The 16,019-nt window shown below is 47.7% G+C and overlaps 1 protein-coding gene across 1 annotated transcript; it reads left to right on the forward strand.

The window, feature by feature from the left end:
- The first annotated feature begins 5,472 nt into the window (after window positions 1-5,472).
- Window positions 5,473-15,759, forward strand: TENT5B (terminal nucleotidyltransferase 5B). The gene is made up of 2 exons (XM_044998077.1): window positions 5,473-5,844; window positions 12,937-15,759. Exons 1-2 carry the CDS (start codon window positions 5,671-5,673, stop codon window positions 13,954-13,956), a joined length of 1,194 nt encoding a protein of 397 aa, XP_044854012.1. The 5' UTR covers window positions 5,473-5,670; the 3' UTR covers window positions 13,957-15,759.
- Window positions 15,760-16,019: the final 260 nt, after the last annotated feature.

Here is a 16,019-nt window from a genome sequence, read left to right on the forward strand (position 1 = left end):
TTTCCAGCAAGACCAATAATAGTGAAGCGACTGCGTCTGCTTTCTGCACTTCCTGGTGGGAGCAGGTTTAAAGGCAACAGAGCTGACCGCTGCTTACGCTTTTCAGGCAGCATTTAACTCTGTAAGACTAATAAACCTTGTCTCCCCCACCCTTTCCTCACTAAAACCACCCACTGTCACTAAAGATGGCCCAGATCCACCCGTGATATACCAAGGTGCCAGAAACCACCGGCATTTTAACTGCTATGTCGTCAACACCTGTTCTGAGAACATACACACTAGCCAGGTCAGGGCACTCTCAGTATTACAGGACATTTCATAATTTTACTGCATGCTGCCCAGCACACAACCCAATCATAGCTCCCAGAACCAGCGCTACCAGTTGGATGCATTTCCTATAAATAGTAGCAAAGATGGGCTCCCTGTTCCATTTACACTCACCAGACACCACTAGCTTTACATGGGGCAAAAATCAACATGTTTGAGGTTCATTTATTACAATGGGACAACTCAATAGGTGGCTAGTACAATGGTTATTGAGCAAGAACGAAATTAACCATGACCTAGTTTCTGCCTCCTGAGTTTTTCTCTCTGGCTCTTTTGGATAATTCAGTTATAAACCCTAACTATGGAGCTGTGTATTCCAGGCTGTGTTCAATTTGCTCATTCAATCAGCCGCTGTTATTTTCCTCGGTTCCCAGAGTGTGTTGCTCTTCTCAGAAGCTGGTGGCCACGTGCATCTCTGATGTAATCAACCAGATGTTTCCTTTCTTCCAGAAATCTGCACCACCTTTTTTCTTCTCATCAACAATCCAACCCCCCGTCACCTGAGCCGCTGTCCGACATCTTAGCTTGTCTCATCTCATCATGTCTTGGAGGCAAATTCTGCTCTGCATGAGTGCAGGGCCCAGTCAGTAGGAACCATGGGAGTCGAAGCCCCATAAGTGACTCTCTCCACAGGCCCGCCTTTCCCACCACATCCAGCACAAACGACTTGTCTTCATTTTTAGGGCCCATCTCCACCTCAGCTATCATCTCACATACATGACTGAGCTGCCAGCTCTGCCTCCACTCCCCCAGCACTGCCCGCTTGGAGCGCTCATTGGTCTAATTTCTCGTCTTTCTCCCATGCCACCTTTTACGTGTGGGAGGAGGAGCTCCCCGTAAAAATCTGCAAGACCATCTCGGTGTGCTCCAAATCCCGCCTTAAACCCCGCTTGGTTGTGATGCCTACAAGACATGCACCAATGGCTAGGCAGGGGACGCTGTGACTGCTGTTGGGTCCACTGATCATAACTGTTTCCCTGTTAGCGGGTGTTCCTTCCCCTCCCGCCCCCCTCCCCAAACCCCTGTCTGTTCATCGTATCCACCTGTTGGCTCTCGTCTTACAGTCTGATTGTAAGTTAAATGGGGCAAGGACTGTCTTTCTGGTATGTATATGCACAAGGGACCCTGACTGGGCCTTGCGGGTGTCACCTCAATACAAAGAGTACAAATAATTTTGGTGTGTAGATGGGAACTTAGCCATGTCCTTGATCCATGGTAGAGCTTTGGGAAGTCCGAGTTCCACATAGCCGAGGGAGCCCCCTGACAGGCACAGGGAACTTAGTGCAAGATGGGGGCCTGAGGCTTTAGCCCAGATCAGAGACACAGTTATCTGCACTGTAAAATGGACCAGCGCTTTAATCACCTTGGGTGTCACCTGCGTCGTGAGCAGGTTCCTGGAATGTCCAAAGCTGCAGGGCAGATGGACATTTAGATTGTATGTTCCCCCAGTTAGTGAACGTGCCTGGCTTTCTGTTTAATCAAATGCTGCGTGCATTTGCAGTGCCATCACAGCATATAAATCACCAGCTATAATAATAACCAGTATGATTAAAGGAGGAGTTTCAAAAGCACCAAAGAGAATTAAGAGCACAAGTCCCAATTATTTTCAAAGCAATTTGTGCTCCTAAATCCCTTATGTGCTTTAGAAAAATCTTCCCCATCATTCTTTCAGGCTCAGATTTTCCAAGACACTTTCAGGGCCATGTGGGTGCTTAACTGCTTTGTTCCAGAACTGTGCAGCCTTCTCCCTTCCCTCTTTTGAACGTTTCCCGGGGTAGCTTTCTCAGACAGCAACTTGTCTCTTAGATCCTCCTAGAACGCCTCCTGAGTCAACCTTAACCATGCCCAACATCTCTCCCCAACCACAGCCCTCTTCAGTTCTCTCTCCAAATGTGACTAAAGCCATGTTTAATAAACCCAGAATCTGAAACGCTACTCTGGAGTTGGCTGCCTGCCAAGACTTTATCATAAGATAACAACTTGTGTGGCAGGACAATGCCAGACTAGACAGAGCTTTAAATGAAAACTATATGGCTTAATAGCACTGGGGCCAGCGTTACGTGCTCTGCTTCTTGGGCAGGACTCCTGGGTTGGTGGCAGAGCTGAAAGGGTGGAAGTGTATAAACAGCGGCGCTTCTCCGTGCAAAGGTCTTATTCTCACGTCACTTTCGTTTCCTTTCAGTTGGTTCTGACTTATCATAAAACACCATGAAACAGAGGCAGTCGCAGGGCCTGCTCCTGCCCTGAATTACACCCCGGCAACTCCACTGAAGTCAAATGGATTGCAGGGGTGTAACTAAGGGCAGGATTTACTTGTGCTCGTAAGCAAAAGGCAGAAACTGTCCTCCCTGTTTGATATGCTGCCCTCTGTTCCCAGTGCTAGGAGAGCCTCTTGGCTGGAAGGGAATAATCAATCCCATCGCTCCATCTCAGCTCAGGGATGAGCTGAGTCCCCCAGGAAGGACAGGACAATGCAGGTTCTTTCGCTTTCTCCCTAAAGAGTGCCATATGGCACCTCGGTCTCCTTCTCCTCTCTGGGGCTGGGTGTAATCTGTGCTGTGAGGTGTGCAGACGTCATGGGCAGATAAGCAATATTTTGACACTTTTAGGGATGCTTCACCCAAGAAACTAGCATTTGGAGCATCACAGCGGCATCTCAAGACATATTTAATCTTGCCTCAGTGTGTGGGGGAGGATGTACTGGGTGATCTCTCGAGATCACTTCCCAGCCCTGCATATCTATGACTATCTTCTTCTAGGAGCAGAGGAGCCATTTCTCATATTGATGCATCTACCAGAATAGCCTCCCATGTCCTGTGCGCCACACAGTCTCCTCCTTCATATCCCTCCTTCCCCAGCCCAGACCTTGCTCTGGATGCTGCCCCCAAACCTTAATATATTGCAGTAAGCTGCATAAATAATGCCAAGGACGTCACGATCTTTCACTGTTGCAACCTTCATTCTTCCATACCCACTTCCTCCACCCTTTTTCGCTTCCCACTGAGGAAACTCCCGTTTCTCTTGTAAGATTCCTGGGACAGATCTTGCTTTGTTACTTAGCAATAAATTCCACCACTTGCAACTCTGGGGTTGCATAAATGGTCATTTTGAAACGTGAACCCTCTGGAATCCAGAAATAAAATTTACACATTAAAAAAAGGTTCGGAGATGAGCCAATTCTGAAAAGAGAGAAAAACATTATTATCGGTGTTAAAGCAGGGCCTAGAGCTCCCAACCAAGTTTGTGGCCGTTGTGCTAGGTGCTGTACAGACAGAGCCCCAAGTGTTCTCTGCCCTGAAGAGCTTACAGTTCAAGTTGCTGAGCCTGCTAAAACTGACACACGTTGACTTCCAGGAGACTAATCCAACATGGATTCCAGCCCGTGACAATCACTACACCACTCACTAAGAACAGCACAGATCCACCCCGGCACTCTTGTAGATCCAGAGATTTTAAGACCAGAAGGGACTATCATGACCATCTAGTGTGACCTCCTGCGTAACACAGGCCAGAGATTGCACCCAGCAATTCCTGCACCTAACTCAACAATTTGGGGGTGAACTAGAGCGTGTCTTTTAGAAAGACACTCAGTGTTGATTTCAGGACTCCAAGCGATGGAGAATGTCCCACATCTCTTGGTAGAATGGTCCAATGGTCAATTAACCTCACTTTTAAAAATGTGCATCTTATTTTCCTTTTGAACTTCAATTAGCTCAGCTTCCTGAGAATGGATTGCGTGATGCCTTTGTCTACTAGATTAAAGAACCTTCTAGTATCAGATATCTTTTCCCTGTGTAGGTAATTGTAGACTGCAATCAAGTCGCCTGTTAACCTTCTCTTGATAAACGAAATAGATTGAGCTCCTTTAATCTCTCGTCATAGGCATGTTTAACTCCTCACGACCAGCACTGTAGATGGCTCAGGCTGAGGCTTCTTCACAAAATTCCTAGTTAGGGAGGGAAGCTATGCAAAAGCCTTGAAGCCATGGACTGGAGTAAACAGTGCCTCGCAATATATTCAGCAAATGTCATAACATGCAAGGTATTATTAGGACAGTGCAAACCAGAGCAATTCAGGAGGAAGGGGAAGATATATTTCCTGGGCCGGGAAGCTGCTGAAGGTCTAGAAGAAGACCTTGGGGACAGATGGATTAGATAAGGTGTCACTGACTTCCCCCCCGCCCGCAGATAAATCACCACAGAACTAGGACCTCGCAGGGTGATTTGAGTGAGGAAAAGAGTGACTCTCCCTAGCACCTGTACAAATAAATCGCTGGGCCCAATACACTCCGGCAAAGTCCTTGGTGGCTCTGTTGGTCCCAGCCGCTGTTGGTGTCCCTCATAGGCTCTATGTTTTTTGCCGCCCCAAGCACGGCAGGCAGGTGGCTTTCGGTGGCGTGCCCATGGGCGGTCCGCTGGTCACGCGGATTCGGCAGCGTGCCTGTGGGAGGTCCGCCAGTGCCGCGCCATCGGCGTCCCCGCCTCTGAATTGCCGCCGAAGCCACAGGACTGGCAGGTCCTCCCGCAGGTGCGCCGCTGAAAGCCGCCTGCCTGCCACCCTCACAGCGACTGGCAGGCCGCCCCCCGCGGCTTGGCCCCCACAGGCACGCGCTTGCTGTGCTGGTGCCTGGAGCCGCCCCTGGGCATGAGGGCACCATCCCAGTCCCCAGAGTCACATACGCCCCCAGTCCCAACTTCATCCCCTCAGATCCCCCCACCATTTCCATTCCCCCAAAGCCCCCCTCCCCCCTAGCTCCAGCTCACCCCCTCCCACCTCTAGATCCCCCTAATTCCAATGCAGTTCTAGCTCCATCGGGCGGTGCGTGTCCCTTTAAATCCCAGGCTTCTTGCCCTGACCAATCACAGGCGGGATCCCCGTACAGCGACGGGGACAAGACTGGCCTCCGGCCAGAGCCAGCTTTCCCTAGCCCTCTCCTTGGCCCCGCCTTCCCCCCCGCCCCGTCTCCCGATTGGCGAACCTGGAAAGAAGCTCCTCCTCCCACCCCTCCCTGCGTCCAATGAGAGCGCTTGAAGGATTCGGAGTGCTGCAGGGATTGGTGGCTGGGCTAGGCCAATCGGGGCGCGGCGGGTCGGGTATATAAAGCGGCTCCGGGGACTCAGGCGACTGCAGTGTTCAGCGTAGCCGGCGCGCAGCAGGGGGAGTTCGGGCACGGTGCCGGCTCACACGGGTTCTCCTCAGCCTCCCCTCCGGAAGTTTCCCCTCAGAATTGTTGGGGTTTTTTTTTTAAAGCCCCTCACTTCCGGTTGTTTTCTTGTCCGCTTCCGGGTGACTTCGGCTCGGCTTCCGGCGGCGTTTCCCAGGAGCGGCGCGGGGCGGGTTGCGATGCTGTCAGCGGGGGCGCCCGGGGCTGGCGGCTCGGAGCGGCCCGGCGGCCGGTTCAGCGTCCTGAGCTGGGAGCAGGTGCAGCGGCTGGACCAGATCCTGGGCGAGGCTGTCCCCATCCACGGCCGGGGCAACTTCCCCACCCTGTCCGTGCGGCCCCGCAGGATCGTGCAGGTGAGGGGGGGGCGCGGTGTCCCTCAGCCCCCCGGCGGGGTAGGGGGTCCAATGCTGGCTAGAGCCAGCCCCTGACAAGGGGGCGGGGGGTCCCTTGCCATGCATGGCCCTGGGGAGGTGGGGGGGATGCCTGGCTCCCCACTGTGCACAACACTGGGGGGAGGGGTGCCTGGTGGCCCCCCCACTGGCTCCCCACTATGTATGGAGGAGGGGGTGCCTGGCTCCCCACTGCACAACACTGGGGGCAGGGGTGCCTGGTGCCCCCCACTGGCTCCCCACTATGTATGGGGGTGGGGGATGCCTGGCTCCCCATTGTGCACAACACTGGGGGGGAGGGGCGCCTGGTGCCCCCCACTGGCTCCCCACTATGTATGGAGGAGGGGGGCCTGGATCCTCACTCTCCATGGTATGGTGGGGAGGGACCACTGGCTCCCCAGTGTGACATAATGGTGGGGAGGGTCCCTTGTGCACGGTGCTGGCAAAGGAGGGGGCCTTGTAGGCCCTCCTGCAACCCGCCTCCCTGTTAAAGGTCACCCCTGTCCTGTAAAAGCGTGCGGTGGCTCCTGCCCAACGTTGCTCATGGGCCAAAGCGGGTCTGCTGCAGTCCTTCACGCTGGGCTGTTGGAAGCCAGCAGATCAGCTAGCAAGGCTGGGTTCAAAGGGTCCCCCCTACATGAGGATTGTGACTTGGCAAAGGCAGCACTTCCAATGGGAGCTGTTCTGACCCGCTCCTGTTTGAGAAACTGCCATGGGGATGGGAGGGAGCTGTGAGATGCAGAGACCCAGTATTTTCTGCCAAAGGGTGTTTCCCTCTCCAGAACAACTTGTGTTTAAATCCCCCTGCTTGATGGGAGACAGACTGCATGTTTGGGCAAGGGCAGTTCCTCCATAGTCAAGCATGCTATGGAGCTACCTGAAACTCATCCAGTTTTTCCAAACCAGCTGGTAGGCTCCCTGCATAGGAAAAGGAGGTCACAAGAAACTTTAAAGGCCACTGTTGACTCTCTGATTTTTCATACGCAGTTTGTGCAGAAGTTTTGGACTCTGCTCTGATGAGGCTGCACTCAGGCTGGTCCTGTGCTTGCTCTCTCTGTCTGCTTATATGGGGCTTGAAATCTGCTAGCAGAAAATAAAACTGCTGAGACAGTGATATCCAGTCTCTCACCCTTGGCATCTTGCCACCCAGGCTCAGGAATTCTCCAGATGAAGCAAATATTTCTCCTAGCCGAAGCTAAGATAGTAGATTTTTCACTCTACATCCATCTCTTACTATGCAAGGCCTCTGGTTCTTGCTGCTACCTCACCCAGACTGAAGCACATGATGTACAGGAAACCGAGGGGTCATCACAGGCAAAGTCATTCAGTATTGCCTTCGGATTAGATTCCCTGTATCAGTTAACATTCTTCTGCGTCTTGGCTTGTCCCTTGTCGTCTTGTTGACATTTTCCTGTTAACCTAAAAACTCAGTCTTGGATCCTGGACATCCTGCATTAACCTAATATTTTAATCATGTAAATGGCAAATAGCAAAGTTCATTTAGAACTGCCACATCGGTAGAGGGCAACATGGGACTACTTTAGTTATTACAAACATCTGTTTTTAATATGTGCAGTAAATTCAAATTCCATCAACCCAGGCTAGGTTCTGTAAGGCTATGAGATCCTTTACGGTAGGATAGATGCAGCAGGTACGGCAAAAAATGCACTAATGGGCACCTCAACTAGTCTCTGAATTTTTTCCGCTGCTTAAAGCAGTACAGTTCAGCCTCAGTTGTCTGAATGTCAAGGGGATATTGAATGTCGGGATTTGTCAATGTAAATTAATGCCGGGACCCGATGACCCCATCTCAGACTTCTGAAGTCTGAATAATGAAAGCTAAACTTTAGCTATGTAGGGACAAAGGGGTGCAATTAGTATTGCTTGCACAGTTACACCACTTACATTGACATTTAAGAGAATGTGTTCTATTCCAATTTACTATTGGTGGATTTAGGACCACTAGGGACTTAATCTATAGTTTACTTTTGTTATAGTTGCTAATGGAGCAATGCTTAATGTGAAAGGATCACTGTTACCTTCCAACTTATTTTGAGTTGGCTTCTTTACCAAAACACTAGATTAAAAATGAATTGTAAATATAAGTTACTTCTCACTTAGGGCAGAGTAAACTGCCTATCAACTTGTCCAGTGATTCAAGTTTGGTGCCAACTGGAGTTTCCCAGAACTGCAAAATCTGGGTGGCAAAGATTGAAAGGGAGTGGCTATTTAAACCGTTTCCATAAAATACATTATGCCTGTTGGAAACAAGGCCTTGTATTTTGTAAACCCTTCCTTAAAGGTTGCATCAAATTTAAGTGTCCTTCAGTTCTTGTCAAACTGACTTTAAACTGCATACTCTATGCCGGTGGTCTTCAAACTGTGGGTCACAACCCAGTACTGGGTCGCCGTGGCTCTGGTCAGCACTGGCAGCCGAGCTGTTAAAAGTCCCGTCAGCAGTGCTGCCCAGCTAAGGCAGGCTAGTCCCTACTGGTTCTAACACCGTGCTATGCCCTGGAAGCAGTCAGCAGCAGGTCCGGCTCCTAGGTGGGGAGGCCATGGGGCTCCATGTGCTGCCCCCGCCCCGAGCACCAGCTGGGCAGAGCCTGTGGGCGAGAGCCACATGGAGCCATTTGTGCGCCTCTACTTAGGAGTTGCTGCTAGCTGCTTCCAGGGCATAGAGTGGTCCGTGGTGCCAGGACAGGCAAGAAGCCTGCCTTAGCACCCCCACTGTGCCACTGACTGAGAGCCGCCCGAGGTAATCCCCCTGCCCCAGCCCTGAGCCTCTCCAAACCCTTCATCCCTGGCCCCACTCCAGAGCCTGCACCCCCAGCCCAGAGCCCCCTTATTCCTGATCCCACCCCGCAGCCCTCACCCCTGAGCCCATTCTACATCCCCAGCTCTGAGTTGCAGGCATCAGCAATTTTCTTCAACTGGGTAACCGGGGTGGGGGGGGGGAACCCTATGAAAACCACTGTTCTATGCCATATCTAATCTTCCCAAATTAACAGGGATTGGTTAACCATAAAGTAATAACCGCAGTGCTTTAATATTGCACTTTTCATATAGAAATAGCAACATTCACAGCTTAGCAGAAAGGCTTGCCATGCATTTGAGGGCTTCAGGAGATGCAGAGTTCTATCACTAGATTGAACAAGTGCCCCATGGCTTAGTGGTCTCTGCATTTGCACTATGGTGGATCCTTGAGTCTCCATTTGTGCATCAGGTACACACATCTTCCACATAGCAACCGTATTAGGATGTTGGTTGTCGGTAGTTCAAATAAGCTGCTGCGTATTCACGGAAGGGAGGCTTCTTCATTCCTTAGTAATGACTCATCAAATGTAAAATCAAGCATGTTGGCTTCTAATTAAAAAGCCTGTTCACAAACCAAACTGGCTTTCACAAGAAACTAATCTAGGATTTCAAGATCTCTACCTCTTGGAGTACTTGGCTTAAGTTTGGAAATTGAGCAAATTGCTTTGTATTAAAGGCATTTTCAAATGCCATGTGACTTCAGCTAATAAACAGCCCTTATGGTTATGCTAACTCAATTGGACCTCCACATTTTGTTGAAGTGCAAATATATGATATGAAAGATTTAATGACGCAAATGATAGGAAGCTATTAGAGTGCAAAGCTTGATTTGTCTAGAGCAGTGGAAAGCTGACACTGGCAGAAGCTAGATATCTAGCATCAAATATTCCACCAGTTGTGAAACTTAATATCCAGAGCAGTAACTAAACTAAAGTGAAACTTTCTTCCTTTAGTCTTAGCTGTGTGATAGCAGATTAAAGGATGTTTACAGTCTTGGCACTAGCAACTTACTGTATATACTGAGGACAGTAATTCTGACCAGGCACGTTGGCGCTCTCAGAGTTTAGGTCTGAGTAATTTGAAACAAGTAACCTAAAAAGGCAGTCACTTTGTAATGCTTGGTTATATATAACCTGCTACTCAAATGATGTAGAGAATACCAGGCCAAAATACAGGCAGGTTTTGTTAGTGCCTGCCACCTGATTGTCAGAATTGCTCAGCTGTACCATATATAGTGAGGTACTCTGTACTGCTGACCTGCTTCTGATGAAATGGACAATCCTCTTAGGGAACACTTGTCTATCCCCCTGTATGCTTTATCCTAGTGCTAGCAGTGAGTAATAGATTTCAAATGCTCTTGTCCCTCTACAGTTGGGACAACAGATCCTACTACTCCTATCCAGTCTTCTGCATGGGCAGGTATCATTTGGAACAGTGCGGTGTGATCCATGAGAGAACACGGACTCTCCAGACGTTTGAATCCTGCAAGGCTTGGTTCCAAAAAGAACTAGATAAATTCATGGGAGGATAGGTCCCTCAATGGCTATTAGCCAGGATGGGTAGGGATGGTGCCCCAGCCTCATTGCCAGAAGCTGGGAATGAGTTACAGGATGGATCATTTGGTGATTCCCTGTTCTGTTCATTTCCTCTGGGGCACCTGGCATTGGCCACTGTCTGAAGACAGGATACTGGGCTAGATGGACCTTTGGTCTGACCCAGTCTGGCCATTCTTATGTTCGATTTGTGCCTAATCCTGTTGCCATTCTTATAAATTAGAATTCCTCATTGACTTCAGTTGGAGCAGGATTGTATTAGGCAGCTGGACGCACAGCCAGTGTACTACCTTCATGGGCTGTTCGTGTTTTAAACTCTTCTGGCCATGAGCATTTGGACTATTCAGAGAAATGCAGCCATAAACCCCCCTGGATTTCAGAGAGCAGGGATGTTGAATCCTGGATCCAAAACATCTTCTAGGTCTTGGGATGAATCTTAAACCCAACAGGGGGTTGAGTTCCTATTACTTGTATGCAGCAAAGACTTTGAGTCTGGTCCTGACTCTGCGTCAATCTTCTTGACCCATATCTAATACTAGACTGACTAGTATAAAACTGTAGCCCCTACATCATATTCAAAATAATATGCATGTGGGGGGGAAGATACAATTTTGTAACTCTGGTCTAACATACATTCACTGTGATTGACCATAATTGGTATGAAGTTTCTTACTTTATACGCTGAACTTATTTGACTCGATTATAAACAATGCCTAAATAGAAAGCATTCTTTGCCCATTGAACGGGAGATGGAAATGTTCACACAGTATGTGAAAATGAGTGACCTAGTTATGCATGGCCTGGAAATCTGGTGTGAGCTTACTACTAACTACTTAATTGGACCTAAAATTAATCTACTTGACGTGTTGGTAAGGGGGCATGCACTGGTGGGGATTTGACATCTCTAATAGTAGATGGCTTACTTGTTCCCTGTGACTTGATATGTGAATCTTACAATTTGGCAGCGAGTCCAGGCGAACGTCCAACTTAGCTCCAGTAGCTCCTGCCAGAGAGTAACTAGGAAATGCCAGCATAAGAACCACATCTTGTAAAATCACAAGTGTGTACAGTTGTAAAATTCCATGTTTTCCAACATTCACCAGAATACCCTCTACTTGCTTGAAAGTGCTGTTGCAGACTTGCAGCTAGGTGATACTAGCCTTCGCAAAACTAGCTGATATAAAGTAGTGTCATTTTGATACCATTAACCTTCCAGTAAGTATTGGTGGCTCTCTAACTTCCTGTTAAGCGTGATCCAAAAGGGAATTGTTAGTCTCGTTCATGGGCCTGACACGCATTGGTTGGTGGGAGACCCTGTCCAGCTGGAAAAGGAAGAGTCACCATCAGAACTAGGTACTTTAACTGAAGGGCAGCATTAGGATTAGTTGAAACTCTATAGCTAGCTTCCACTTAACTAGGAAAACTTTACTTGACTGGAACTGGTTCCACTTAGTTCAGCCACAACTTTGAAAGTATTCGTTCTGGAAGAGTCCCTCTTGGGGCCCAAACACTTCAGTAATTTCAGGGGCACATTAGGCAAATCAAGTTGAGGACTAGCTTTTTTTGTGGGGGGGGTAGGATTCTTAGGCTTTCTTGATGTTGGTTTCACAGCCTTAATTTTCAACTTTTTGTCTGAATAACCTGATATTAAAGGAAGATGAAGAATGAATCTGTGCCAAAGTACTCAGTTTGAGGTCCTGATTGTGTGTAATATAGAGCTCAAATGTTTTGCTAAGAGGAAGTTACCATCCTCAATTGCTAGCTGATGTCTGGAATAGGTAGTTCATATTTTATGATCTTGGGGTTATTTCAGCCTAATGCATGTTTGTCATCAGGAAAGTGATTCAGCTTCATATTAAATGAACAAAGCTTCAAAGGTGTTGTATATGTGGGTGTGTCAATATTGAGGAGGCAGGATTAAAATTGCTCAAGGTAACAACACCTGTTAGATTAAAAGCTGCCTCTTAAACCTGGCAAGGTGTCAAATGCAAAACACTGACACACTGGAAATTATTAGGATACACTTGCTAGTTAAGACATGAACTTGCACACTCATGGCAAGTGCATTTCAGCAACTCTAGCTTCTTAGTTTGCCTTTGAGCCTTGGCAAGGTTAGGAGAACTTCTAAAACATGTACAAATACAGCTACTCCAATCAAATAAAAATTGGGACTTCACTGTTTCGGCATTTGGGCACTTCTCCCTGGATCAGTTGCAGCTCCAGATTAATGAGCCAAAACTGTTACCTAAGACTCTTATTTGATAAGAATCAAGAGACTTGAGGAAACAGATCTCGCAGTGAACCTGCTCAGACAGTTGCTGCCTGGAGATAATTGGGTGGGAGCAGTTAACAGCTGTAGAACAGAAGCAGGAGAACAGATGCTCACTTTCTGCCAGGAGCATGCCAATGTAAGAACAAGCAGCTGAGGCCCCTTTTTAAATCCAGTGACTGCTGCAAACATGGAGCCTTCTGAAGTGTATAGGTCTCTAGCCTTTCTCTCTGGAGTACCTCCAAGCTTCCCTATCTGTAATAGGAATGATAACCCGTCTCCTTCTGTTATGCTGGCATGACCTACTTCAACATGCAGGCCCAATTTCTGTTCTAACATCCCATTCTAAGAACACCACCTTAGTACTATATAGACAATGACACGCGCGCTCTCTCTCTCTCTCTCTCTGTATCTCAGGTGGTCCGCAGCCGTCTGGAAAAGAAGGGAATTGCCGTCCATAATGTCAGGTTGAATGGCTCAGCAGCTAGCCATGTCCTACATCAAGATAGTGGCCTAGGGTACAAAGACTTGGACCTCATTTTTTGTGTGGATCTGAAGAGTGAGGATTCTTTCCAGCTAGTAAAAGATGTGGTCATGGACTGTCTCCTGGACTTCCTCCCAGAAGGAGTAAACAAAGACAAGATCACCCCCATGACTCTGAAGGAGGCATATGTGCAGAAACTAGTGAAAGTATGTAATGAAACAGACCGCTGGAGCCTTATATCACTGTCTAATAACAGTGGGAAAAATGTGGAACTCAAATTTGTGGACTCTCTCAGACGGCAGTTTGAGTTCAGCGTGGACTCCTTCCAGATCATATTGGATTCGCTGTTACTATTCAGAGAGTGTTCAGAGAACCCCATGTCTGAGAACTTCCACCCCACAGTCACTGGGGAAAGCATGTATGGGGACTTTGGGGAAGCAATGGACCATCTCAGGAGCCGAATCATCGCCACCAGGAACCCAGAAGAAATCAGAGGTGGTGGGCTTCTGAAGTACTGCAATCTCCTGGTGAGGGGGTTTAAGCCCAAGTCGGAAGTAGATATGAAGGCGCTACAGAGATACATGTGCTCCAGGTTTTTCATAGACTTTTCTGACATTGGAGAACAGCAGCGGAAGCTTGAGTGTTACCTTCAGAGTCACTTTGTTGGGATGGAGAGCAAAAGGTATGACTGCCTAATGACCCTGCACCGGGTGGTGAATGAGAGTACAGTGTGCCTGATGGGACACGAAAGGAGGCAAACTCTGAACCTCATTGCCATGCTGGCTGTGAGGGTGCTGGCTGAGCAGAACATCATCCCGACAGTAACCAATGTGACCTGCTACTATCAGCCAGCACCGTACGTCAGCGAAATAAACTTCAACTACTACGTCACCCATGTGCAACCCCTTCGGCCTTGCAGTCACTCCTACCCAACATGGCTTCCTTGTAACTGAGCATGGACAACACTCGCCAGGATCTGTATTCCAGGGTGCTCCCTGGCCTTGGCAGCCTTCTGGAAGAACTGTGACAAAAGGCAATATACTGGACTCTTTCTCAAGAGTTTCTTGTTCCCAAGTTTGTTTGGAACTAGCTGTGTCTGCTGTACGCTGTGGAGATTGGATGTGCAGTGTTATGGAAACTGTAGATGATCCAAGATGTTTACAGGAAGACTTATGAATTATGTAGGCAATGGGGGAGTTAGGGGGGATTGTAGGGTTAGATTAAAGGTAGAGCTGCACTGCCCTGAAATGCAAATCAGTCTGAATTTCCTTTTCGTGCAGGAGGTGTTAAGGGTTGTGCAGACTCATGGTTTCTGAAGATAGAAGCCAGAGTGGCTGATTCCTTTGAAGGACCAAAGAATCCTGTTAAGTGCCTGTAACAATATAAAGACGACTGTACTGTAAACCTTTATTTTTTTGGTCAGGGGCTAAGGTCCCTAAGTGCTTGTGTGGGGATGTCTCAAGATGAAAATGTGTTTTGTTTTGGATGGGAGGGGGTCATTTGATCATTTCTAGTAACATAAACAGATGTTGGATTGCAGGTTCTGTGTTGCTAAGGCTTTTGGCATGGCTTGCTGCTTGTGAGGGGCCAGCTAATAGTATCTCATCATAGTCAAAGCTGAGTCACACAGAGGTGGGGGTTGGCATTGAATGTATATGTCTAAATGTAACATGGGACGCTGGGGCTGGGGAAGCACTGCGTTGCAGAGAATGCTGGGCAGAGCTTTATGGAAATGGGAAGCAGAGACCTATCCAAGTATCCACTAAAAAGCGCCAAAATCTGCAGTGCCAAAATTCTCAGCTAACTTTTGTGTACATAAACAGCAACGCAAGGGCTGTGTTTGGGAGTCTGCCCTACGTTATACTAGTACAAAGCTGTATTCCTTCTAGGGAATTTGAAATGCTGCTACTTTTTGGCATGCAGTGTAGTTTTAATGCACAAACAACCAGTGGCCAGCTGGGCTATCTGGGAGAGACCAGGCTTGTCCTGAAGCACAAAGCAACTAATGGCTAGTCAAACCGTTAACCGTAGCAGTTGATTTTATGTAGGCTGGAGCCAGTTTTAGGTCAAATGCTTCAAGCCCTGTCGCTTCAGTATTCGATTCAGTCTTAGAGCTCTAGCAGATTCTCTTGATACTAGCCTGCCTTGGCTAGAGAAGAAATCTGCCTTTCTGTGCCCTTGGTCCTTTTGTCAAAAGCAGCCTGTTTTTCAGCTACACAATTCCACATCTGAGCAACAGATAGCATTTTACATTCGTAATCTCATTAGAAATGAAAGATGACTTCTTTTGTGTATAAAACAAAAAAAAAAACTCAAACTCCTTAAGTTTGGCTTTAGGAAAAGGTATATCCTTTTTTAAAAAAAAAAAAAAAAAAAAATCAAAACAAACCTTTATGCCTGAGAGCGTTTTGGTGTATCTTATGCAAATGTTCTGCCTCTGAAGTTGTGGTGTGTGTATAGAGTACAAACAGTCCTGCCCTGAGTTGTCTGGATTGCTTATCCATTCCTTTGCAACATCACATTTTTGAGACTTAACTATGCATGGGTTTGTGAAGCTGGTACAACTGAGACATCAGGCATCTTCTGCTCAAAAAGAGAAGTGCGCAGCTCTGGGAGTACACAACACTAGTCACTTCACGGTGCTTCTTCAAAGACAAATATACTTGAGTATTTTTACTAACTTGTTTTCTGGTTGTTATAAAACTGTACCACAGCTGGGCAGACTGAACAATCTAATAAAGATTAGATACTTGGAATATGTATAACCAGAATTTTACCTTCTTGCGTGGGGGGGAGTGTGCAGGGGAGGGAGGGTTGGAGCTTGTGAACGCATTTCTCTGAATACTAACAAGCTTAAACAAATCGGCTCCAACTTTGCTTCTTTCATCTTTATCCAGTAAGAATGGTGAAGAACAGGGCCCTGCCACTACCTGTCGTAGTTGGTAGGTTTAACAATGACCTCATGCTCTCAGATCGTACACGTTGATTTGCATGAGTAATCATGATACAACTTATG

The sequence above is a fragment of the Mauremys mutica genome, chromosome 23, assembly GCF_020497125.1.
Source record: "Mauremys mutica isolate MM-2020 ecotype Southern chromosome 23, ASM2049712v1, whole genome shotgun sequence".
In the NCBI taxonomy this organism is placed as follows: domain Eukaryota; kingdom Metazoa; phylum Chordata; order Testudines; family Geoemydidae; genus Mauremys; species Mauremys mutica.